Consider the following 20,000-nt stretch of genomic DNA (forward strand, 5'->3'; position numbering starts at 1 on the left):
TAATTTTGTGATGGAGAATCCATCTTGCGAATAGCAGAGGATTTTGTTGCTTACCTAAAAGATACGAAAGGCTTGCCCTCTAAGATGGCCTGAGCTAGCTTGGTATTTGAAAAATAAATAAATATAAGTAGTCTTATATAAAAGAGCACAAAAACAAAACAAAGATTCTTCTTATTGCTTCTTAAGAAAAGTAAATCAGTATCTTATATTACCTCTTATTCTAAATATAAAATTTAATTTATGGTATAAATTGTATTACAAAATAAATTTTATATTTAGAATTAGGATTAATTTTAGGATTTGAGACATGACATATATATACTGTGAAATCACAAAAATAGAGCTTGATCTTTTGTGTCTACAGTCGCGTGTCTGTTTGGGAAATTCTCTGCTTCTTGTACTCAAAGACGTTGAAATCTTTTTTAAAGGAAAAAAAGGGAGATTCAATATTTTTTAATTTTAACGAAAATATTGAAAATAGTACAGGTAGATCGTCTAGATTATGTGTTCAATTCACTAGTTTAACAGAAATGAGATAATTATTATGACTCCTTGGTTTCTATAAAAACCTACTAAGTTATATCCACCTCTAATTATGAATTTATGACTGTAATTTGATGGTAATTTCTTATAACATAAATGCGACTAAAAAACCCTTCCACGTTCCACCCACTCTTTTCAACCAGTGTTGACCAATCATTGACCAGTTAAAAAAAGCAATGTTGTAATTTTAATAGTTTTTTTAGTAAGATATTAATACTTTAGTATTTAGAAGTCAATACTTCACATTTGCAAGTGAATCTGTAGTCTTTGCATTAGTTTACAAATCTGTCGCTAAAATTATGATTTAAACTTTGAAGTTTGTAAATTGATGAGGGCAAGTATTGCTGGGATTTCAGAACTAAGAAGTTGATTTGCAGATATAGAAAGTATTGATATTATAATGAAAATATTAAAAACCCAGTTGTCTTTGGCCAGTGAGCCGCTGGTCAGAAGCGGTCAACATGATCAGTCAAGTCTTGGGGGGTGTTTGAATAGAAATTAAATCATGATTTCAGAAGTGCTTTTACAGTTTACGAAGTAAATATGTGGAGGAATTTGTCTCGTTTTGTGAAAAATACTTATGAAACCATGGTTTGAAGGTTGCCAAACACCCTTTTAGAGAGTGTTTGGCAACTCTTAAAAGTGCTTCTCAGAAGCACTTTTCTGCAAAACGAGATAAACTCCTCCACATATTTACTTCGTAAACCGTAAAAACACTTTTTAAACCATGATTTGGTTTCCATCCAAACACCCTTTTAGTCTTTGTTGGAGCCTCAGGACTTGTTTGGGTGGAGGAAAGGGTGAAATAACCAGGAAAAAAGGAACTCCTATATTCATTTGGTTAAAAACTAAAAATTTCTTTTCAATTAAGATACTATTCAAATTCAAAATTAATTATTAGTTTTTTCATTTGAGCTGCCAATTAAAATTCTATTTAATAATGATGTTCTCATTTAATTTAATATATCTAAATTCTAATCAAAGTATTATTCAAATCTCATTAATTAAATATATTCAAATATCATAATTTTATATCTGATCCGTTTTCAAATGAATTAAGTATTACAGGTTTTCAAGAATATAGTTGATTGATGATTTTGAAGGGGAGGAAAGCCCTCCCCCACCCCATTTTAGCTCCCCCCAAATTGGGTGTTTTTGAAGGAGAACTAAATTTTTGGACCGTTATACTTTTATGTTTTTTTTTATATTTTATTGCTACCCATAAAATATATTATCATAATATTTATTTCAAATAAAAAATATATTATCCTAAGTAAAAAAATAAAAAAATAAATTATTATAATTAAAAAAATATATTGTAATAAAAATTAATTAAAAATGAAAACATTATTTCAATAAAAAATTCTAAGGTTATAGAATTAATTTTTTTTATAAATATATTATTTTATTAAATATATTTTAAAGCTAAAAAAAGCATAGCCTAAAGAGAATAAAATTTTATTTTTTTAAAGCATATAAAATTTGTTAATTTGATTATTTCAAATATATTATTATACTAATCAGAATAAAAAATTATTGTACCACTTTTTTAATGCACATATTAATACGATAAGATTGAAATTTTTATTAAATTATATAATTTTAATTAAGATATAAATTAATTTATATAATATATCAATAAAAAATATAATCTAATAAGTAATAATAAATTGGTAAATTGATTATTACTATTATTTCCCTCCTTCTTTTGAACCGAAAAAGCCTCTCATTTCTCCCCTACTCTCCCCTCAAACCAAATAGGCTTTTGAAGTTGTTTAAACTTATTTCACATACTTATCTCATATTTCATAAATTATAATTAAAAAATTATTTATAAATCATTTCAAACATGGCCTTAATTGCAAATTTGCAATATTTTTAGAGTTTATGTTCCATTAAAATTGCCTTGAAATTTTTGAGCTGAAAACTGCCTTGAAATTTGAGATTTTGCGTGCGTAATAATATCAAAATGTTACTTATAGAATAGACATGAGAACCAACTATTTTTATACACGAAAAAAAGATTCTCTTTGTAAGACTGTTTAACCCTTAAAATAAAAATACTCAATTATTATAATTAAGAATTCAATCCCTAACGTACTTTTTATTGTTGGCCCAAGAAAATTTTTTCCCCTGTACGTTTTTATACCATAAACAGCGATTCATAGAATGCTTTTTTTCAATCTTTTTATTTTAATTTAGGTAAAAAATCTTCTGATTTTAATTTCATTTAGAATTTTGTAACAAAGATTGAAAAATTAACCATGAATATCATCTAATATCTAGTGAATGAAATAAAATCAAGCGCGGTATACCATAAGGTGTCCGTGTGTGTACACTTTTTGCCAACTACCACACACACACATATAAAGTTATATATTCTCACTGTTCAATTAATTAACTTATTAATCAGCATCTGTCGGAACTGATTACAATCAGAAGCGGGTAATCCGGACAGCCTGTTTGGATAAATGAGAATCCATACGATAAAAAAATTATTATTATTTTAATTAAAGTTCACATTTATAAAATTTAAAACTTAAAATAAAACTTACATTTTGAACGTTGAAAATAAAGAAATTCACTCTAAAGTGTGCACAACTCTATTTTGGGCGAGGCAGAACATGAGCTTGAAAATTCGGCATTTACACTCTCATTTATTTATTATTTGTTTATTTTAAAGTATATGTTTTGGAGTTAATTCGAATGAATCGAATCATATTGTGAACAGCTGAGTGAAGATTCCTTCTTATTACTATAATCACAGAAGAAAAGAACAAAGGAATCTTAAATTCGATTTTGAATTTCGTCCTAAGGAATTTACTTGAATCAGTAAAGTATAATGTTTAGGGTGTTTGCTTTTAATCTCACGATGCTTCTATATTTTGAAATTTCCACTTTTATACATACAAATGTCATGTTTTTCCATTAATATCATCTCCTTTGTTTACCCATTAACGATGGTATAAAATATGACATCAAGCATAATAATACTTCTTCTGTAACTAACTCTATGCATGGGTGCCATTACTAATTCACAGAAATTAAAAAAATTAATTGAGTAAATAACTTGTAAAAAAGGTATGTGCTGGTTTTTTTTATAAAATATCAACCTATAATTAACACTATCTGTGATTATTAGAACAGAATTAAAAAATTATGAACTAAATTTCATATTAAAGATTGAAGTCAGTACAAACATGTGTGTGTAAGTTCATCTTTTGTAAAAATGCTTGAGTTGAGCTGCGCCATTTCGAGTCATATTCATAAATTGGACTTGCTGTAGATTTTATATATTTATCATATTTAATGCTTTTACCGTGATATGACGCGTGGAATATTAAACAAAGAAAAGGCATATATGCTATGTTTTGATTGTTTTCCAATCTCCCTTACATATAATCATTCATGGGACCTCGTTTGTAAAAAGTTAGTTGCTTGCGCTTAGTTCACATATTTGTTTGGTAAACTTAGAAACTTCCACGTTCCTTGATAAAAGTTTTTGGAGTTAATTTGTATCTTGACTTGGAAAAAAAAAGGCGTAAATAACATATGGATCTTCCAACATAATATGTTTAGTTAACTAAAGTTAAACTTTGTTTGGATAACAGTTAGGGAAACAGTGATGCTTTGAAAATTTTTAAGACAATAGTTAATCTAAAAAAATTTTAAACAAATTTTATTTTAGAATAAACTTACACCTTAACTCATAAAAATAAATATTGCTTTTTATTTTGTCAGCAATGATACTTTTTTATATTATTATTGATGAATAAAAACACATAAATATAATTTTGAATTATTAAATAATAAAATATATATCAGATATTATATACACTGTTTTTGGGAAAACAGAATCTAACACCAAACAAAGCTTTAAAAACGTGTGGGCGAAAGGAATAAAGCACAGAAGTGGTTAATTCATTTATTTTAAAAAGGGATATATACAAGATTGTCTTGTTCATTAATATTTTAGAGGATGTTTGGAAAAAAAATTAAACTATAATTTTAAAAAATAATTTTATAATATATGAAATAAATATGTGAAAAGAATTTTGTTTCGATTGGAGTAAAAATTATTTTTTTAAAAGTGTTTTTAGAAGAATCCAAACAAACATTTGGTGATAAAAAAATGGCCTGGAATATTTCGAGTGAGGTTTTTAACATATTAAAAATGTACTGCGGCCGGAATCTAAGATTTTTACGCAAAGACAGAGATCAAAGATGTTGGTTTTAAGAATATAGCCTTGGCTTGTGAAGCGTGTCTCCTCATTATCTAATTGGGGCGTTGAGAGAAGAGGGGGCCTGCAACAATATTAGGTGTTTGGCAACTTCCAAATCATGATTTTAGAAACACTTTTTTACAAAACGAGACAAATTCCTCCACATATTTACTTCGTAAACCGTAAAAGCACTTCTGAAAACATTGTTTGGTTTCTATCCAAATACCCTCTAGTCTAGTTTTTATGTATTATTATTCACGTATCTAATCCATTTTGATGTGTAGATTTTATGTTTCATGCTGGCAATTATATTATCTGAAATTGTCATGTAGTGCTATTTCTGATTATAATTATAAGATCTTATTTATAGTTTGTATATAAGGTTTTATAATTAAAACTGGAAGTGATAATCATATTATCATTTCGTGCAATATAAAGGCAAACGGGATGCTGGGGAAATTTTAAATTTTGTTTTTGCTTCCATGAAATGCTGCGTTTTCCCAAATTTCAGAGAAGAGAACGTATGAATTGCGTTTGAAAAATGTTAAGATTGGTCTCTTAATAAATACTGTTTCTTTAATTTTTCTTTTTTCCTCTAATTTTCCTTATAAATTTAGAGAATTTTGTCGGTATGCTTACCTCATTGCCTTGATCACAAATCTCTCCCTCTCTCTCTCTGTATTTTTTACAACTCAAAATATTCTCAATCAATTTCTATCAAGTTTAGAACGTAAAGTTAAAACCCTCCTAATAAATACACTTCTCATAATTCAAACTTATATTTTTAAAATGAGCTAACAGCTTTTTGGTAACAAAGAATTGTAAATTCAAATCTCACGTGAAAATCAATGATCATTTGACGTAGGATAAGTTGTAATCACCTAAAACTTTTTTTGGAAAAAAATTACCTCCTAACATAAAAGTGATCATAAGTTCAAACTCCCAAACTTAATTTAACCACCCCGTCGCCCAAAACTCCTTTTTTTAATAGCTGAAACTAAGAACTCTTTTTACTTTTTACCAAATATTGGTTGTTTGATGTCACATTTATAAGCATGCAAGTTAAGACAAAATCTTTTTTACATCCTCTCTTGTATAATCCTCCCTTGTATCTTATAAGTTATTATTAAAAAACTGTTTATAAATCATTTTAAACAAATCTATGCCTTATATTATAGTAAGTTTAACTGGAGCGTCATTGATAATATAGATGCTTGAAAATATACATATATATAAAGGCATGAGGTGAATAATACTACTTCCCAGTTCGGCTTCGCCGCTAGCCTGCTGGGTCCGTTCACTGTTCTCCTTCCCAGTTCCCATTCATCCTCTTTACTATTTATTTAGCTTGATTTACTTCTAGTTATCCGTTTTATTTTTTTTGGCCAACAAGTTATTTATTTCATTTATAGTATCTATCCCCTCTAATTATTATTTTTACTATTGATATGTATAATAACAGTGCTAATTACCATCCTGAATATCTACGTGTAACAATACAAAACAAAAATTTATGAAGATAATAATGTCATTGTATCCACCAACATCACAAGCATGCATAATTAATTATGATTATTATTTCCTTTTAAAACATCTAAATATCATTATATATTTATATAGGTGAAAGTTAATTATGAATAAAAAATTAATTATAAACTTAAAATCATGATCAAACTAGTCATCAATTTTTTTTACTGTAAAGATAAGATAATTTTAAACTTGTTTATAAAATTATGAAGTGGATAATTTCCGTTTCTTTCAGTAGAAATCATCTAACACTAAGCGTGCGGGGGCGAGAGTATGGCGAGATGTCGGATTTATTGTATTGTAAGTGGTTGTATTTACTGGTATTGTTTCTTCTTCTACCAGAAGTGGCTTCTGCCAAGCACTGACTCGGTGCTCGTGCTTTGTGTTCCACCGGCGATGGAAGAAATCTACGGAGTGCCTTTGTCGGCGGACTACTCTGATAAGGCCCTGATGACGCCGGAGAATCTCATATTCGCCGCTGATTATCATAGTTTTCTCCCGTCCTCCTCCGGCGGCTTCCGTGATCGGGACCCGATGTTCGGATCCGACGACTTGCTTTCTGCCATTACCGAAGCTGAGCCGCCGTCTTTTGGCCCTGAAGTTCAACCTGAAGACGATTCCTCCTCTCTCATCAAAGCTAAAATCGCTTCTCATCCCCGCTACCCTCGTCTGCTCCAAGCTTTCCTCGATTGTCAGAAGGTGATTTCATAATCTGCTGGGACTGAGATCATAAATATGCCCAGGGAATAGGCCAAGGCACCTAGATTCACTCTTTTTCTTTCATATCCAATCCTAAATGTTCTTCTCTTTGCTGATTTACTTTTTGAGTTTTTTTCCCTCTTCAGGCTTGTCAGCGTCATAGTTTCTTTTCTTTTTATTTAGTCGTTTCTCAATTCTAGAGATTAAGAAGTCATCATCAAGGTGAGAAAGGACTTCACTATCGCAAGTTTGAAACCAGGCCCTTTGATTCTCGTTTCTCTGGAACCCTATGCAGTCTTGGCTCTAGAATTGTTGAATCGTTCTTCAGAAGTTATTTTAACAAACTATCTATGCCATCATTCATTGCGACGTTGTGAAACGTTTTTGGCATGTGTGTCAGGTAGGAGCGCCTCCAGAAATAGCGTGTCTGTTAGACGAAATCCAGCGAGAAAACGATGTTTGTGAGCGAGAAGTTGTTTCCACGTGCGTCGGTGACGATCCCGAGCTCGACGAGTTCATGGTCCCCCCCTTCCTTCCTTCCTTTTTTTTTTTTAAAAAATTTTTTTGGTTTGCTCTCTCTCATATGCTCACGTCCACGCTCTATTTATAGCTCGACGAGGTCATCCTGGCTCTGGTTTTTCACTCAGTTTTGTCTGTGCGTGTGTTTACAGGAAACCTATTGCGATCTCCTGATAAAGTATAAATCTGACCTTTCCCGGCCTTTTGACGAAGCAACTACTTTCCTCAACGAGATCGAAATCCAGCTCAGTCATCTGTGCTCTGGTGCCTCCGTTCCAACCCTTTCTGGTCAGTCTCTTCGTCTCCTGTTAACTACTGGATGTTCTTTGTTATCTGTGTGCCAGCGTCGTCTTAAGTTGCATTTCATCTGGAGAAACATACTGGGGACTACTTTGAAATGTTCTGGTCCTTTTTGGATGAGAGAGAACCGGCGCGGAGCATTGTCTATATGATTGCTCTCTTGTTGATAGCATAAATATGGCCTCCGCAAAATTATTAATCTAACTAACAGCAAATATGTGGTCGCGATAACGGATGGCCTCAGGCTACATCGAACAATTGTAAAAGAAAAGAAAAAGAGAAAGAAAACCCTAAGAACTATTGCGTTTCTTGCTCTACTGCCATCTGCAGTTGATTTGTGACCTTTCCTTCCCGCTTTCACTATTAGCCCTCGTTTCATGTGTTTCTTTCTTCCGCCGTGGGAGAGAAACATGGATTGCTTGGTCATTTATTGGTCAACAGTGTTTTAATCTCTCACCTTACCAGTTCCTTCTCTATATTTGCCTCGAATCAAATCGTCTTGTTTGATTTGGTGGTAATTGTTTTCTCCACCTTTCCGCCCTTCTGTTCTGCCTTCTGGCTACTGAAATTGTATTTTTAACAATCAGTACATTTTTGTGCTTGGCTTTCTAATTTCGACATTGCTGAGTGGTGGCACAGACCGATAGACGGTGTTGACGACGTAGTTGTAATCTGCTCATATCTTGTTGGAACTTGGAACGATTGTTTCAGGAGCTTTTTGCATCTCACCTCTGCCCCCCTTCAAATGTTTTTCCCGTAGTATTCCTTTGGCTTTTGTCTTTAGATGTTATTCTCTCCTAGTCATCTGCCTAAAATCTGATGGAGTGGAACGACCAAGGCGGACTAGCGCCCTTAGCTCCGTGCTCATCAATAAGCAGTGATCTTACACCTCATGTTTTAGGAGATGCGCAGGTTTCATTTGGGAAGTCTTTTCTCTCTGACTCTTGGTTCCTATTATTGGAAGTCTTCTTCATCTAAATGATGCATGGCTTACCTTTGATTATGGAGATTATTGGGTGTGTTTTCAGTTTGATTTTAACAGCATAAAGTAATAAATAGTATTTTTTATGTTGTTATTTCGTCATTCCCAATGACTCCAAAGTCCCGGCTTTCCCATTTTATGCACTCATGTTGAGTACAAATAATGAATAAAAAAGTTAGTTGTTGATTAATATTTCAAAGAAGGTTCCTGAATACTTTTTGCTTTCATTTGGAGGTCGTTAAATTAAAACTGTTATGTGAAAGTCATATGTGTCAGACTTGAAGATTTGACATGGATTAGCTATTAATCAAATTGTTGAACATTTATATGACTCCTTATGGTAACTCCTCAACTTACCCATTTTGGATTAGATGAACACAATCAGATCTGACTGTAATGTCTTACAATGATGCATTCTCTTCCATACTTTATTAGTTATCGAGTTCCAATACAGCATAAGTGATGCATCCTGTTGTAATATAAAATGCCCCTTTGGAAATTGTACTCTAAAGGGTTGATAGTCTGTCTACATCTAAAGTATTGTTAATTTGTTGGGATAAATTGACACTAATATATATATGTATATATCTGTAGTTCGGTTTTCCTGTTTGGCACCATTATGCTCAAGAGTCATAATAACTATTGTGTGAACAATTTTTCTTGCTCTTGATGAATTGCCTATTTAACAGTTTGTTAGTTCTCTCTCCCATTCTAACTAATCACTGCCCACGTCTTCTGTGCATCAACTAGACTCTAGTAATTTGCTTTTGTTGTTGTTAATGTGCCTTGGATTTTTATCAGTTTCTATCTTCCTTTCTTCCGTTTATTTTTTGTGTGTTTTTTCTATACTAGAAAACCTGCTCTAGTATTGGCAGGGCTGGCAATTAAACAACTAATATTGTTTATTTGGAAGTACAGATTACCTTTCCAGTGTTGATGTTTATATTTCTAATAAATAACTAATATCGTTTATGTGAAGTATAGATTACTTTTTCAGTGATGTTTTAATTTTTTAAATGGTCTTTGGATTGCATGCTCTGATGGATTCCCCATAATCTCTCTTTTTGTAAACTTGCATGTTCCTCAAAGGCATGCTTGAAAAGCAATGGGAACAGCCTATCAAATAATAATTTTTTTTAGAAGAAAAACGATGGGTCTCTCGTACGTCCGTCTTTTTGTTTGAAATTTTCGTTTAGTGCAACCATTGCTGGCATCCAATTGGATCTTTTGTTTGTGATTAACTAGCATATTTTCGGCTGCTTGACTGGGCAGTTGATCAAACCGCCCATATTTAAATTATCGGTTTGTTTTTTGGTCTTCACCAAGGTCCGTTTATTGATCAATAGTGTAATATGCTGCTAGTTGATCAACGTGTTTGGATTGCTCATGTTTTTGTGATCTTACTGTCAAGTTTCAACCAAATCATAATTTTAAAAATAATTTTACAGCATACGAAGTAAATATAAAAATGTTTTTAAAGAGTATTTTTGATGCTATCCAAACATTTTTAGAAGACAATCGAGACTCTTTCATTTTACTGCTAGATGAAGACATTAGTGCTTGAAGTGTTGCAATATTTTCACTAACACAGGCTATATGACGACAAGTCTTAATACTATGTCAAATTATTACCGTGCGATATGGATCACATTTACTCACCGATGATGGAAGCAAATTTGTTTTGCTTGGGTAGTTTTTGCTTTGCACCTCCCAAATTGAAGTTAACGAGCGGAGATTATATTTTTTTCTGAATTAATTTTTGTTCTTATTATGGATTACTGATTGATGGTGTTGGGTCCTTCTTTAAATATAAACAAACATTTGATTTGTTCATGGGAATAATTTTTCTGGATTTACTTATTATTGTCATTGCTTTAAATGGATTAAACATTGTAGTTTAATTGTTTTATTTTTTGGGAGTGTATGAAAATAGTGAAAGTGTTGGGTAGAGAGGTGTCTTTTTGCGAGGCCTGGGGTTTTGGAGGCATGAAAGTTTGGAAATGGGGAAAGGAGGAAGTCACGAGAAACTTGATGTGGGGAGGCTATGATGCAGATAGAGGAAATAAATAAAGGGGTATGCAGGTAGAAAATCCCGAGCAGAGCGGGTGGTCTCTGATGGATCGCTGTATTAGTTATTGCCATCATTATCACCTTCACATGCAGTCACTGCTGTTGGTGCAGCTTTTCTTCAGATCCACACATCCTCTCTCCCTGCCACCTTCTTCTTCTTGGTTTAGTGCTTGTCCTCTGTTTTTTCCCCCTCCGGAGCTTCTCGAATATGTTTATTAATTAAAAAGAAGGAAAAAGGCTTGTGCGGGGGTATGACCAGTCTTATCTGCATCTCACAGATTTTCACACTTCTTACTATATATCCACTTACTCTGTTTCCTTCCTGGCCCCTAAATCTGCACTTGTTCTGAAGCAACTTTATTGGAGATCTTATCATCGTCTATTAAGATGGCCCCCCCCTCTTCTTTGACTACTTGCGTTATTACTTTTTGTCCACGTCACATCCCATCCAATTTTTTCTCCTCCTACTATATAGCTGAGTAACGTGTAAATCAGAAGGCAATTTGAAACCTTTTGTTTTTGGGTTGCCTTATGGTTCTGCATTGTTTCCCTATTCAAGAAACGAGGGGAGGTCTCTTCAGCTGGACTGAAGCTTGAGCTTCCTGGCGGGAACGTCTGCTTACTGTATTAAGTCTCTCTCTCTCCTCTCCTCTCCTCCTCTCTTCTCTGACTTGACAGATGACAATCGACGCAACCAGCCACTGACACTGATCTGTTTCTCATTTTCACTTTTTCTTTCTTTTCCAACACAGCTCTGCTCTTTGCAGTGTACCCCCCTCCCTCATGTGAGGGTCAAATCCTTGTCGGACATAATGCCTGTCAGACGCAACATCTCTCTGTGTATGCTCGTGGGCCTCTCTTCTAGCCCACTAACCCCCCTTTTTGTGTCCCTCTTTGGATTAAGCGACCCAGAAGCGAATTATTTCTCAATTTTCGTCATCCTTGCCTGTTTTGCAGCAGGAGGCTGCAGGGCCAACGTCTCTTGACTATTGAGTTTACTTGCGATTTCATATGTTGATTAGCTTCTAATCATATTATCATTCATAACAGAAGAGTAAGTTGTGTGTAGTGTTATGATTATGATTATTATTATTGGGTGGTTCTTTTGTGGGCAGATGATGGGGGCATCTCAGGAGAAGAAGATATAAGCGTGGGAGATGGTGAAGCACAAGACGGAGGGTTGCGGGGGGAAGATCGAGAGCTGAAGGATAGGCTTTTAAGTAAGTTTGGGGGTCGGATTAGGAGTTTGAAATTGGAGTTCTCGAAGAAGAAGAAGAAGGGCAAGCTTCCCAAGGAAGCCAGGCAAACGCTTCTTGACTGGTGGAATGTTCATTACAAATGGCCTTACCCTGCGGTAATTCTTCCCTCCCAACTTGCTTCCAAATATGCCTTCATTGCTTTGAGGAGCATATTTTAGTTTACTTTCTATGAACAGCTTCGTGATTAATTCTTTTAGGAATAAAATAATTAACTTATTTTACCCAAAAATTTAACTGAAAAAAATCAGTACATTAAGTAATATTTTACAGGTTTTATTTTATCAAAGTCTAATAATCGGCTAATCCTTTTATAAATTGTTACCGCTGTTGCTTAGTTTTTTGGTTGAAGTGTGGATTACCTACATTCCCACAAGAAAATGTCATGACGCATTCACAAAGAAAGAGAAAGAAGAGCATATGCATGTGAAGATAAAATTCGAGTTTCATTTACAAGAATATCTTTTGGGGTAATTTTTTTTAATAAAAAATGCAAATGCACAAATGCGAAGGATTTACCGTTGGCCAAAAAAAAAAGGGAAAAAAGAAGAAGAAGAGAAGTTCAATTGTTTCTTCCGGAATGCAATAGTTTCTGCCCTCCAAATTGTGGACTCTTTCCCGCCATTTTACAACGGTACATAATGGGCCTTAATTTCACTGTATGGGCCCAATTGTAAAGGATACGTTTCGGTGGCTCTCTGTGAACTTGATGTGGGACTCCTTGAGGACCAAAAATAATGCTTGCCTCTTAGGCTTGTGGTTTGAAACTTTGTTATTATTATTATTATATTCATAGCCTGGAAAGAGGATGACTTTTTTTTTTTTTTGGGGAGGGAATATTTTTGCATCTTTTGAATAAAAATTAGAGAAATCTGTTAAATTGCCATAAGAAAGAGAGTAATTGGTATTGAATGTGTGGGAAATGGTGAACAATGCAGGAAGCTGACAAGATAGCACTGGCAAAGTCGACGGGACTTGATCAGAAGCAAATTAACAATTGGTTTATTAACCAAAGGAAACGTCACTGGAAACCGTCGGAGAATCTGCAATTCTCTGTTACGGATACTCTAACTGGAGACTTCTACTCCGATCATCATCATCATGTATGAGCAAGAACTAAGTAACACCAAGCCAAGTCCTGGCCTCATTCATGTACATTAACCTTTAAATTGTATATCTTATGCTAATTGCTAAACTCTTGGCTTCCATTTCCTCTTGTAAATTCTAAAAAGTACAAGCCTTGCACAACTTAAATTTCCCGTAAAGATTGGGAAATGCATCATTATAACCTGCTTCCTCTGTAATTTTTATGAATAACTTCGGATCAGTCTGGGTCTGCCTTGCCCACTTTCTCCTGCAATGGTGATTGATTATGCATTTTTTTAGTGATCGCGTACATATAGCCAAATAAGTATGTTAACGCGGGACAAAGTGTATTCAAATTGTGTGCATATATTTGACCAAAAATAGTTGTGTGCATACATATATTTATTTAAACGAGGGAAAATTACTGTAGAGTCCCACAGAAGACAATTTACTACCAGAAGGTCCCATGAAATCTCCAAATTCCTGATAAGTCCCCAGGGACCTCTGGGTAAATAATTTGAGTTGTGATATTACGTACTTGCCCTCAGTCATTGATAAAGGAAAGAAAAGAGGGAGAGACGCTGATTGGCTTCATTTAGTGCGGTTGTTTGTTATGCATGCACAAGGAAGAGAAGCTTCTGAAAGAAAGAAGGGAGTTATGCGCTGGTACTCCATCGCAGGCAAGCGACATTATTTCTTCATCTTCTTGGTACGTCTCATCATTAACAACATTTCTCTTCTTCTGTACACAACCAGTGTCAAGTTTAATGTTGGTCTGAAAAGTTGATTGTGTGTTGATATGTGGGTATTAAAGATGTGATTCAACTCACTAGAAATATTAAGGGAGGCTCATTTTAGTCATATGTGGTTTTAATCATGTTAGGTGTGGTTTTACTATGTGTGGCTAGGGTTAGAAAGCAATGCTCTGTTTTTCGGTGAATGAGGCTCTGTTTTTCGGTCACTGATGCTGTGTTGCTGATGAAGATGAGTGGAAAATAACAGATATTTATTATTGTAACCCCTCAAATGCGATGGTTAAATGTGTTGTTAATGGGTACATCGAAGGTTGTTAACATAACTGTATGACTTGTTATTAACAACCAGTCGCAGCTTTAATGCTGGTCTGAAAAGTTGATTGGGTGTTTATACGTTGGTATTAAGCATGTGATTAAGCTCTCTAGAAATATCAAGGGAGGCTCATTTTAGTCATATGTGGTTTTAATCATGTTAGGTGTGGTTTTACTATGTGTGGCTATGGTTAGAAAGCAATGCTCTGTTTTTCGGTGAATGATGCTCTGTTTTTCGGGCAATGATGCTGTGTTGCTGATGGAAATGAGTGGAAAATGACAGATATTTATTATTGTAACCCCTCAAATGCGATGGTTAAATGTGTTGTTAATGGGTACATCGAAGGTTGTTAACATAACTGTATGACTTGTTATTAACAAGTGATTGTGGCAGGTTGATATCCAGGATGGCAACTTCCAGTGCAAAGCAATTGTTTTGCTACCTCCATATAGGAGGACAATTTATTAATGGTGTAGAAGGTGAAACGCAGTATGTTGGAGGTGGTGTGAGAACAAGAATGATAAAGGAAGGGACATCATATGGAGAATTTAGAACAATGGTGGCATCAATTGTGGGAAAAGAAAGTAATGGAATGGTTATGAAATTCACAGTAACCTTTGATGAGTGTACATTTGTGGACCTTGTAGATGATGAAGGAGTAGAACATTTGATTAACTTCAATGGCGACAGTGGTCATGTATATATAGGAGAAAATGGAGATCAAAATTCACAACTAACAAGGGATGTTGTAATAGAAGAGCAACATGTGTAAGTTGTGTTATTTAAATTTCGAAGTAATATTAGCTATTGTCAACTGTTGTGCATAAGTTGTTATTATAGTGATCGAAGGTTGTCATTAACGACCCCTTGACCTGTTCTGTTATGTAGGATGGAAGACTTGTTCGGAGGTTCAGATACATTGTCCATGTCTCCACCTAATGTGGTTAGTGAAGACCCACTATTGTTGCCATGTGGTTCAGAAATGATGCCAACCCCAATTCCGGAAATGAATTCAATAAAGTGGAAGGGTTTGGTTATCGGAGAAGGACAGATTTTTCCTAATGCAGTGGCTCTTAGGCAAGCACTGTATAGGTACAGTATTGCTGTGAAGTTTTCATACAAGTTTGTGAAGAACAATCAACAAAAGATCATTGTGAAGTGTATGGCGGAGGGATGCCCGTGGTATATGGGTGCATACTCAATGGGACAAAGACAAGATTCTGAGTTGTTAATAATTAGAACCTTAAGAAGTGAGCATGTGCATTATGCACAGGACAGCTTGGTTGTATCTCACTCTAGAGGGTCAAACTTAACATCATCAATCATGATAGATTCTTTGAGGTGTAATATAGACAAGAATGCTAATGAACTTAGAAGAGATCTGTATAGAGAATATGGGGTGCGACTGAATTATAGTCAAGCATACAGGGGTAGAGAAAGAGCATTGAGGGAAATACATGGTCGTGCACAGGATTCATACATGGCGATTCCCTGGATTTGTCAAAGGCTCATTGAAACTGATCCAAACACAAGTGCTCGATGGGAAGGGTTGGATAGTAACAGATTTCAGAGGGTGTTCATTGCTTATGGATGCTCAATTAATGGATTTTTAGAAGGGTGTCGACATATACTTTATATAGACGGCTGTCATCTAAGTGGTCCTTACAGGGGGACATTGATTTCAGCTAATGCATATGATGCAGACAATGAACTATTTCCATTAGCATATGCTATAGTTAGTGGGGAGACATATGATGATTGGGCTTGGTTTCTCCAGAACATCAAAGACATCACAAGATCAGTGGAGACAACGATAGTTTCAGATCGGAATAATGCCATTATAGGTGCTGTGCGAACAATATTTGGTGGCGAGAGACATGCTTTTTGTTATAGGCATGTGAAAGAAAATTTTAGTGCACATTATTTAAAAATTAACCGAGGCAGGGGACGAGTTTCAGGTACTTCAAAGGACGTTGCATTGAAAATGCTGGATGGAATCGCCTATGCAAGGATTGAGGATGAATATGTTGCTGCAATGGGGAAACTTAGATCATTCTGTCCACAATTGGCTGATTGGGTTGACACTCAAGGAGATGTAGATCGGTGGGCTTTAAGCAAATTCCCGTTTAAGCGATGGGATAACATCACTACTAATGTTGCGGAGTCGTTTAATGCCTGGATTTTGAAGGAGAGGAAGCACAATGTGTCAGTTCTCATACATGAGCATATGGAGAAATTAGCCAAGAAGATGGTTGCAAGCAAAATGGCAATGGAAAATTGGACAAATGGCGTTGGGCCAAATATTGAGTCCAAGTTGCAAGAAAAAGTAGCAAGAGCGGAGAATATGCATACTGTATATTATGGAGATAACCGAGTTCAAGTTGATACTACATCTCCTACTGGAATAATTTGTGTCACTGTTGATCTCACAGCTCAGAAATGCACTTGTTTAGCATGGCAAATGAGCGGAGTACCTTGTGCTCATGCCTGTGCAGCGATAAAGCTACTTCATGGTAGTGTTTATGAATTTGTAGATGATTGCTATAAGCTGTCAGCCCAAGAGAAGATATATGCAAGTAGTATGAGGCCAATTGCGACACATGATTGTCCTCGTCCCGAAGCTCTCACCGTTACGCAGATGATGACGGGAACATTTTTACAGCCACCAATCACTAAAAGACCCTCAGGGAGGCCAAAGAAAAGAAGGATTGAATCTCAATTTCAAAGTAAAAAACTTTACCACTGTGGAAGATGCCATGAGCCAGGCCACACTGTGAAGACTTGCCAGAACCCCAATCCAAGTTGAGCTTTGCTGGTGGCTTGTTGATATTTCGTTTTGTGAATGCTTGTGACAGCATTTTTTTTGTAAATGTCATAACCTACACCTCAAGTTGTCCGTCATTATCCACACATGCAACACGTATGCTTTTTTGAATAGGTTGTAAATTTGGTGTAGTTATGTTGTACATATATATATCAAGTGGTAAATGACACCTGGTTGTAATCTGATATAACATCATTTCTGTATTTTTGATGTACTGGTGAATAGGTTGTAATGGACTTGTTATCAGACGCCATGCAGGTTGTCATTAGCAGTCTCAATTATGTTACTGATATAAAGTGACAATTTCTCCTACTTCCAGTGTTCAGTGATTTCTTAAGACATTCGAGCTGTGTTAAAGTCATAATATGATATGATTTGGTTAGAATTAGATCTCATGTGGAGGTTGTGGTATCCCCAGCGTCAGTTGTCAGGGGCAATGCGAAGGTTGTTAACCAATTCTGTTCGGGTTGTCAACAATCCCTGTTGAGGTTGTAAATGAATTGCTGGAATAAAAATCTGCTGTAATATGATTTGGTTCTTTTAAAGCTGTTAATGACTTTAAAATGCTCCCAATTTTTGCTATTAAGGTCGTTATATGTGCTCATAATATAATTAAGTTAACAGCTGTGTTATACCCCGACTGAGTTGTTAACCAATTCTGTTCGGGTTGTCAACAATCCCTTTTGAGGTTGTGAACAACCCCTGTTGAGGTTGTAAACAGATGTGGCAGAGAGGACTCTGATATATGCCTATGATGTCACCGTGGGTACCATTTGTTTATCCAGTCTTATTCAGTCTGCATTTGTGGCCATGATGAAAACACATGAATGCCTTTACAAAAACTTGATAACCAGTAAAGGATATCAAAACACATTAACATATCTTAACATCCAGGATTCATACATGCTCAAAGAAAAGAATAAAATGTAAACTTGACGTTCACATGTCACTATGCTGTCAAATAAATAAATGTAAATACAATATATGCTTGTCATTTATTTCTTCCTCTTGCTTTGGGGGTTTCCTCGCAGCAAAGATAGCACTTCATCGCCATGCAGGTTGTTCCGATGAGTCACGAGCCACCACAAGCATCCAACCTTCAAGTCATGGATTTCTTCAGGGGAGTACTTAGGCATTGTGTAGCCGTCATCACCATACTCAGTGCCGTCCCATGTTTGTAACCAGCTCAACACATGCACCCCACAAGAGTCCCTACAAAGGAAAAACAAGTACTTTAGTGAATGAACATTAGCTCCCAAAAGTTGAGACACAAGTACTTGTTGTGTTGAAAAATAACTCACGTGTCAGATTGCACATGAACTTTTGCCCATGTGACTTCCTCGTCAATCTTGTCCTCCTCCGCAAACAGTGATGGCTTCAGCACACGAAGCACTTGGCAGAAACAATCTCTCTGCAAAAAAGGGACAAACAGAAGAAACAAGTTTGACAGTTGTGAATGACAAGTTATCAGGAAGCATTAACAACCTTCGCTGTAGCGAATGACAAGTAATCAGCAGGCATTAACAACCAGGACAGTTAAGCAGACAAGCAACCATAACGCATTAACAAGTTATAGAATGAATGTAAAGTTGTGCATACAATCCCTCTCGCCATGAATTGCTTAGGATCTATCTGTCCTCTCTTCTTCCCTTGCTTCCTTTGTGGTTTCTTCCCTGTTTTCATTGCTTCTTCTTCCTCTCTTTGTAATCTCAACATCGTCAAATTGTCCACCAACGAGTCAAGGGCATAGAAACGCATGGTTCTTACATCCATCACGTAACAGAACCAATGGTAATTGAAAAGGGTGGGGCCAAATATGAAGTCACAGTCTCCAATGTTATATCCTATGTGCTCCGGTAAGATTTCATGTTCATGTTTTTCCATGCTCCACCTAAGAGGATTAGCGGCCATTGTTTGCATTAACTCGGGTGTAAAAATGTGCCTACTGACACGACTGTGGTTCTCTTTTTCATCTCCCACCAAGGTTCTCGCCACCATAGACATGAACTATATCACACATACAAACAGTTAGTCATGATCATAATGACATTCGCAGTTCTCTATCTATATAAACAACTGTCTTACCCTGTCGTTCATCCATTTCCTGTCTTGTAGGCAGCAAAGCTCAGCACGTGTCAAGAAGTACCCATACATCTCTACAATGTACCTGCAGCAAAAGGAACAATGAGCACAAGGGTTGTATGTGTAAAATTGTTGTCAATCAGTTGTCCCAATTACAATCAGTCCCAACACTTACTTGGCACCTTCATCTTGATCACATCTTCTCGTGCACATCTGGAATAATTCCTCTTTCTCGTCAGCTTTTCTCTTGCCACGGCCTTTTTTCACCTCCTCTAACCAGGGAGATTTGATTGCACGGCTTCTCACCCGTGTTGATCTTCTTACATCCATTTGCCCTTGTGCTTGCTGGTCCATTTCATCCTTTTCCTCCATTTCATCGCCTACACCCTTATCCTCTTCTGCTGCTGCATCACTAGACTTGTCTTGTGTTTTTTCTTCTCCATCATCCTCTGATCCAGAGTGACTCCCTTCTCCTTTCTCCTCAGGTTGAGATTGACTCTCTTCTTCACGCGAAGCACTTTTGCCCTCTTCTTTATCATCTCCTTCTGGTTCACTCTGTTGTTCCTCTTGTGACAGAATTGAATCTTTTGGGCTTCCTTTACCTTCTTCACCGGTTTCTTCATCTTCAGTTGCCTTCTCTTTGTCATCTTCGCTACTTACTGCTTCCACCACATCTTCCTTGTCAATCTCATCCGTCAACCTCAACTGCAGGGAAACCAACTCTTCTCCAATTGTCGACACCAACCCTTCAACCATGGTCATCAACCTTTCATACGTTCTCTTGATTTCCTGCAAAACAACAGTAATGAAAGTTATCATTA

At 35.6% G+C, this 20,000-nt stretch overlaps 3 protein-coding genes across 3 annotated transcripts; 2 read left to right on the forward strand and 1 right to left on the reverse strand.

Annotated features, from left to right (window-relative positions):
- Positions 1–6,572: 6,572 nt before the first annotated feature.
- Positions 6,573–13,502, forward strand: LOC114713954 (homeobox protein knotted-1-like 6). The gene is made up of 5 exons (XM_028898644.1): positions 6,573–6,992; positions 7,393–7,512; positions 7,664–7,799; positions 11,979–12,217; positions 13,058–13,502. Exons 1-5 carry the CDS (start codon positions 6,690–6,692, stop codon positions 13,226–13,228), a joined length of 969 nt encoding a protein of 322 aa, XP_028754477.1. The 5' UTR covers positions 6,573–6,689; the 3' UTR covers positions 13,229–13,502.
- Positions 13,503–13,870: 368 nt separating this feature from the next.
- LOC114713970 (uncharacterized) lies at positions 13,871–17,079 on the forward strand. The gene is made up of 3 exons (XM_028898663.1): positions 13,871–13,914; positions 14,667–15,041; positions 15,162–17,079. Exons 2-3 carry the CDS (start codon positions 14,680–14,682, stop codon positions 17,077–17,079), a joined length of 2,280 nt encoding a protein of 759 aa, XP_028754496.1. The 5' UTR covers positions 13,871–13,914; positions 14,667–14,679.
- A 1,013-nt stretch (positions 17,080–18,092) lies between these two features.
- LOC114713963 (uncharacterized) lies at positions 18,093–19,998 on the reverse strand. The gene is made up of 5 exons (XM_028898656.1): positions 19,355–19,998; positions 19,183–19,264; positions 18,697–19,104; positions 18,399–18,508; positions 18,093–18,309 (listed from the first exon to the last, which is right to left on the reverse strand). The coding sequence occupies exons 1-5, from the start codon at positions 19,996–19,998 to the stop codon at positions 18,093–18,095; spliced, it is 1,461 nt and encodes a 486-aa protein (XP_028754489.1).
- Between the last annotated feature and the right edge of the window lie 2 nt (positions 19,999–20,000).

Source organism: Neltuma alba, unplaced genomic scaffold, assembly GCF_004799145.2.
Source record: "Neltuma alba isolate B1F8T4 unplaced genomic scaffold, ASM479914v2 tig00011481_pilon, whole genome shotgun sequence".
Classification (NCBI taxonomy): Eukaryota; Viridiplantae; Streptophyta; class Magnoliopsida; order Fabales; family Fabaceae; genus Neltuma; species Neltuma alba.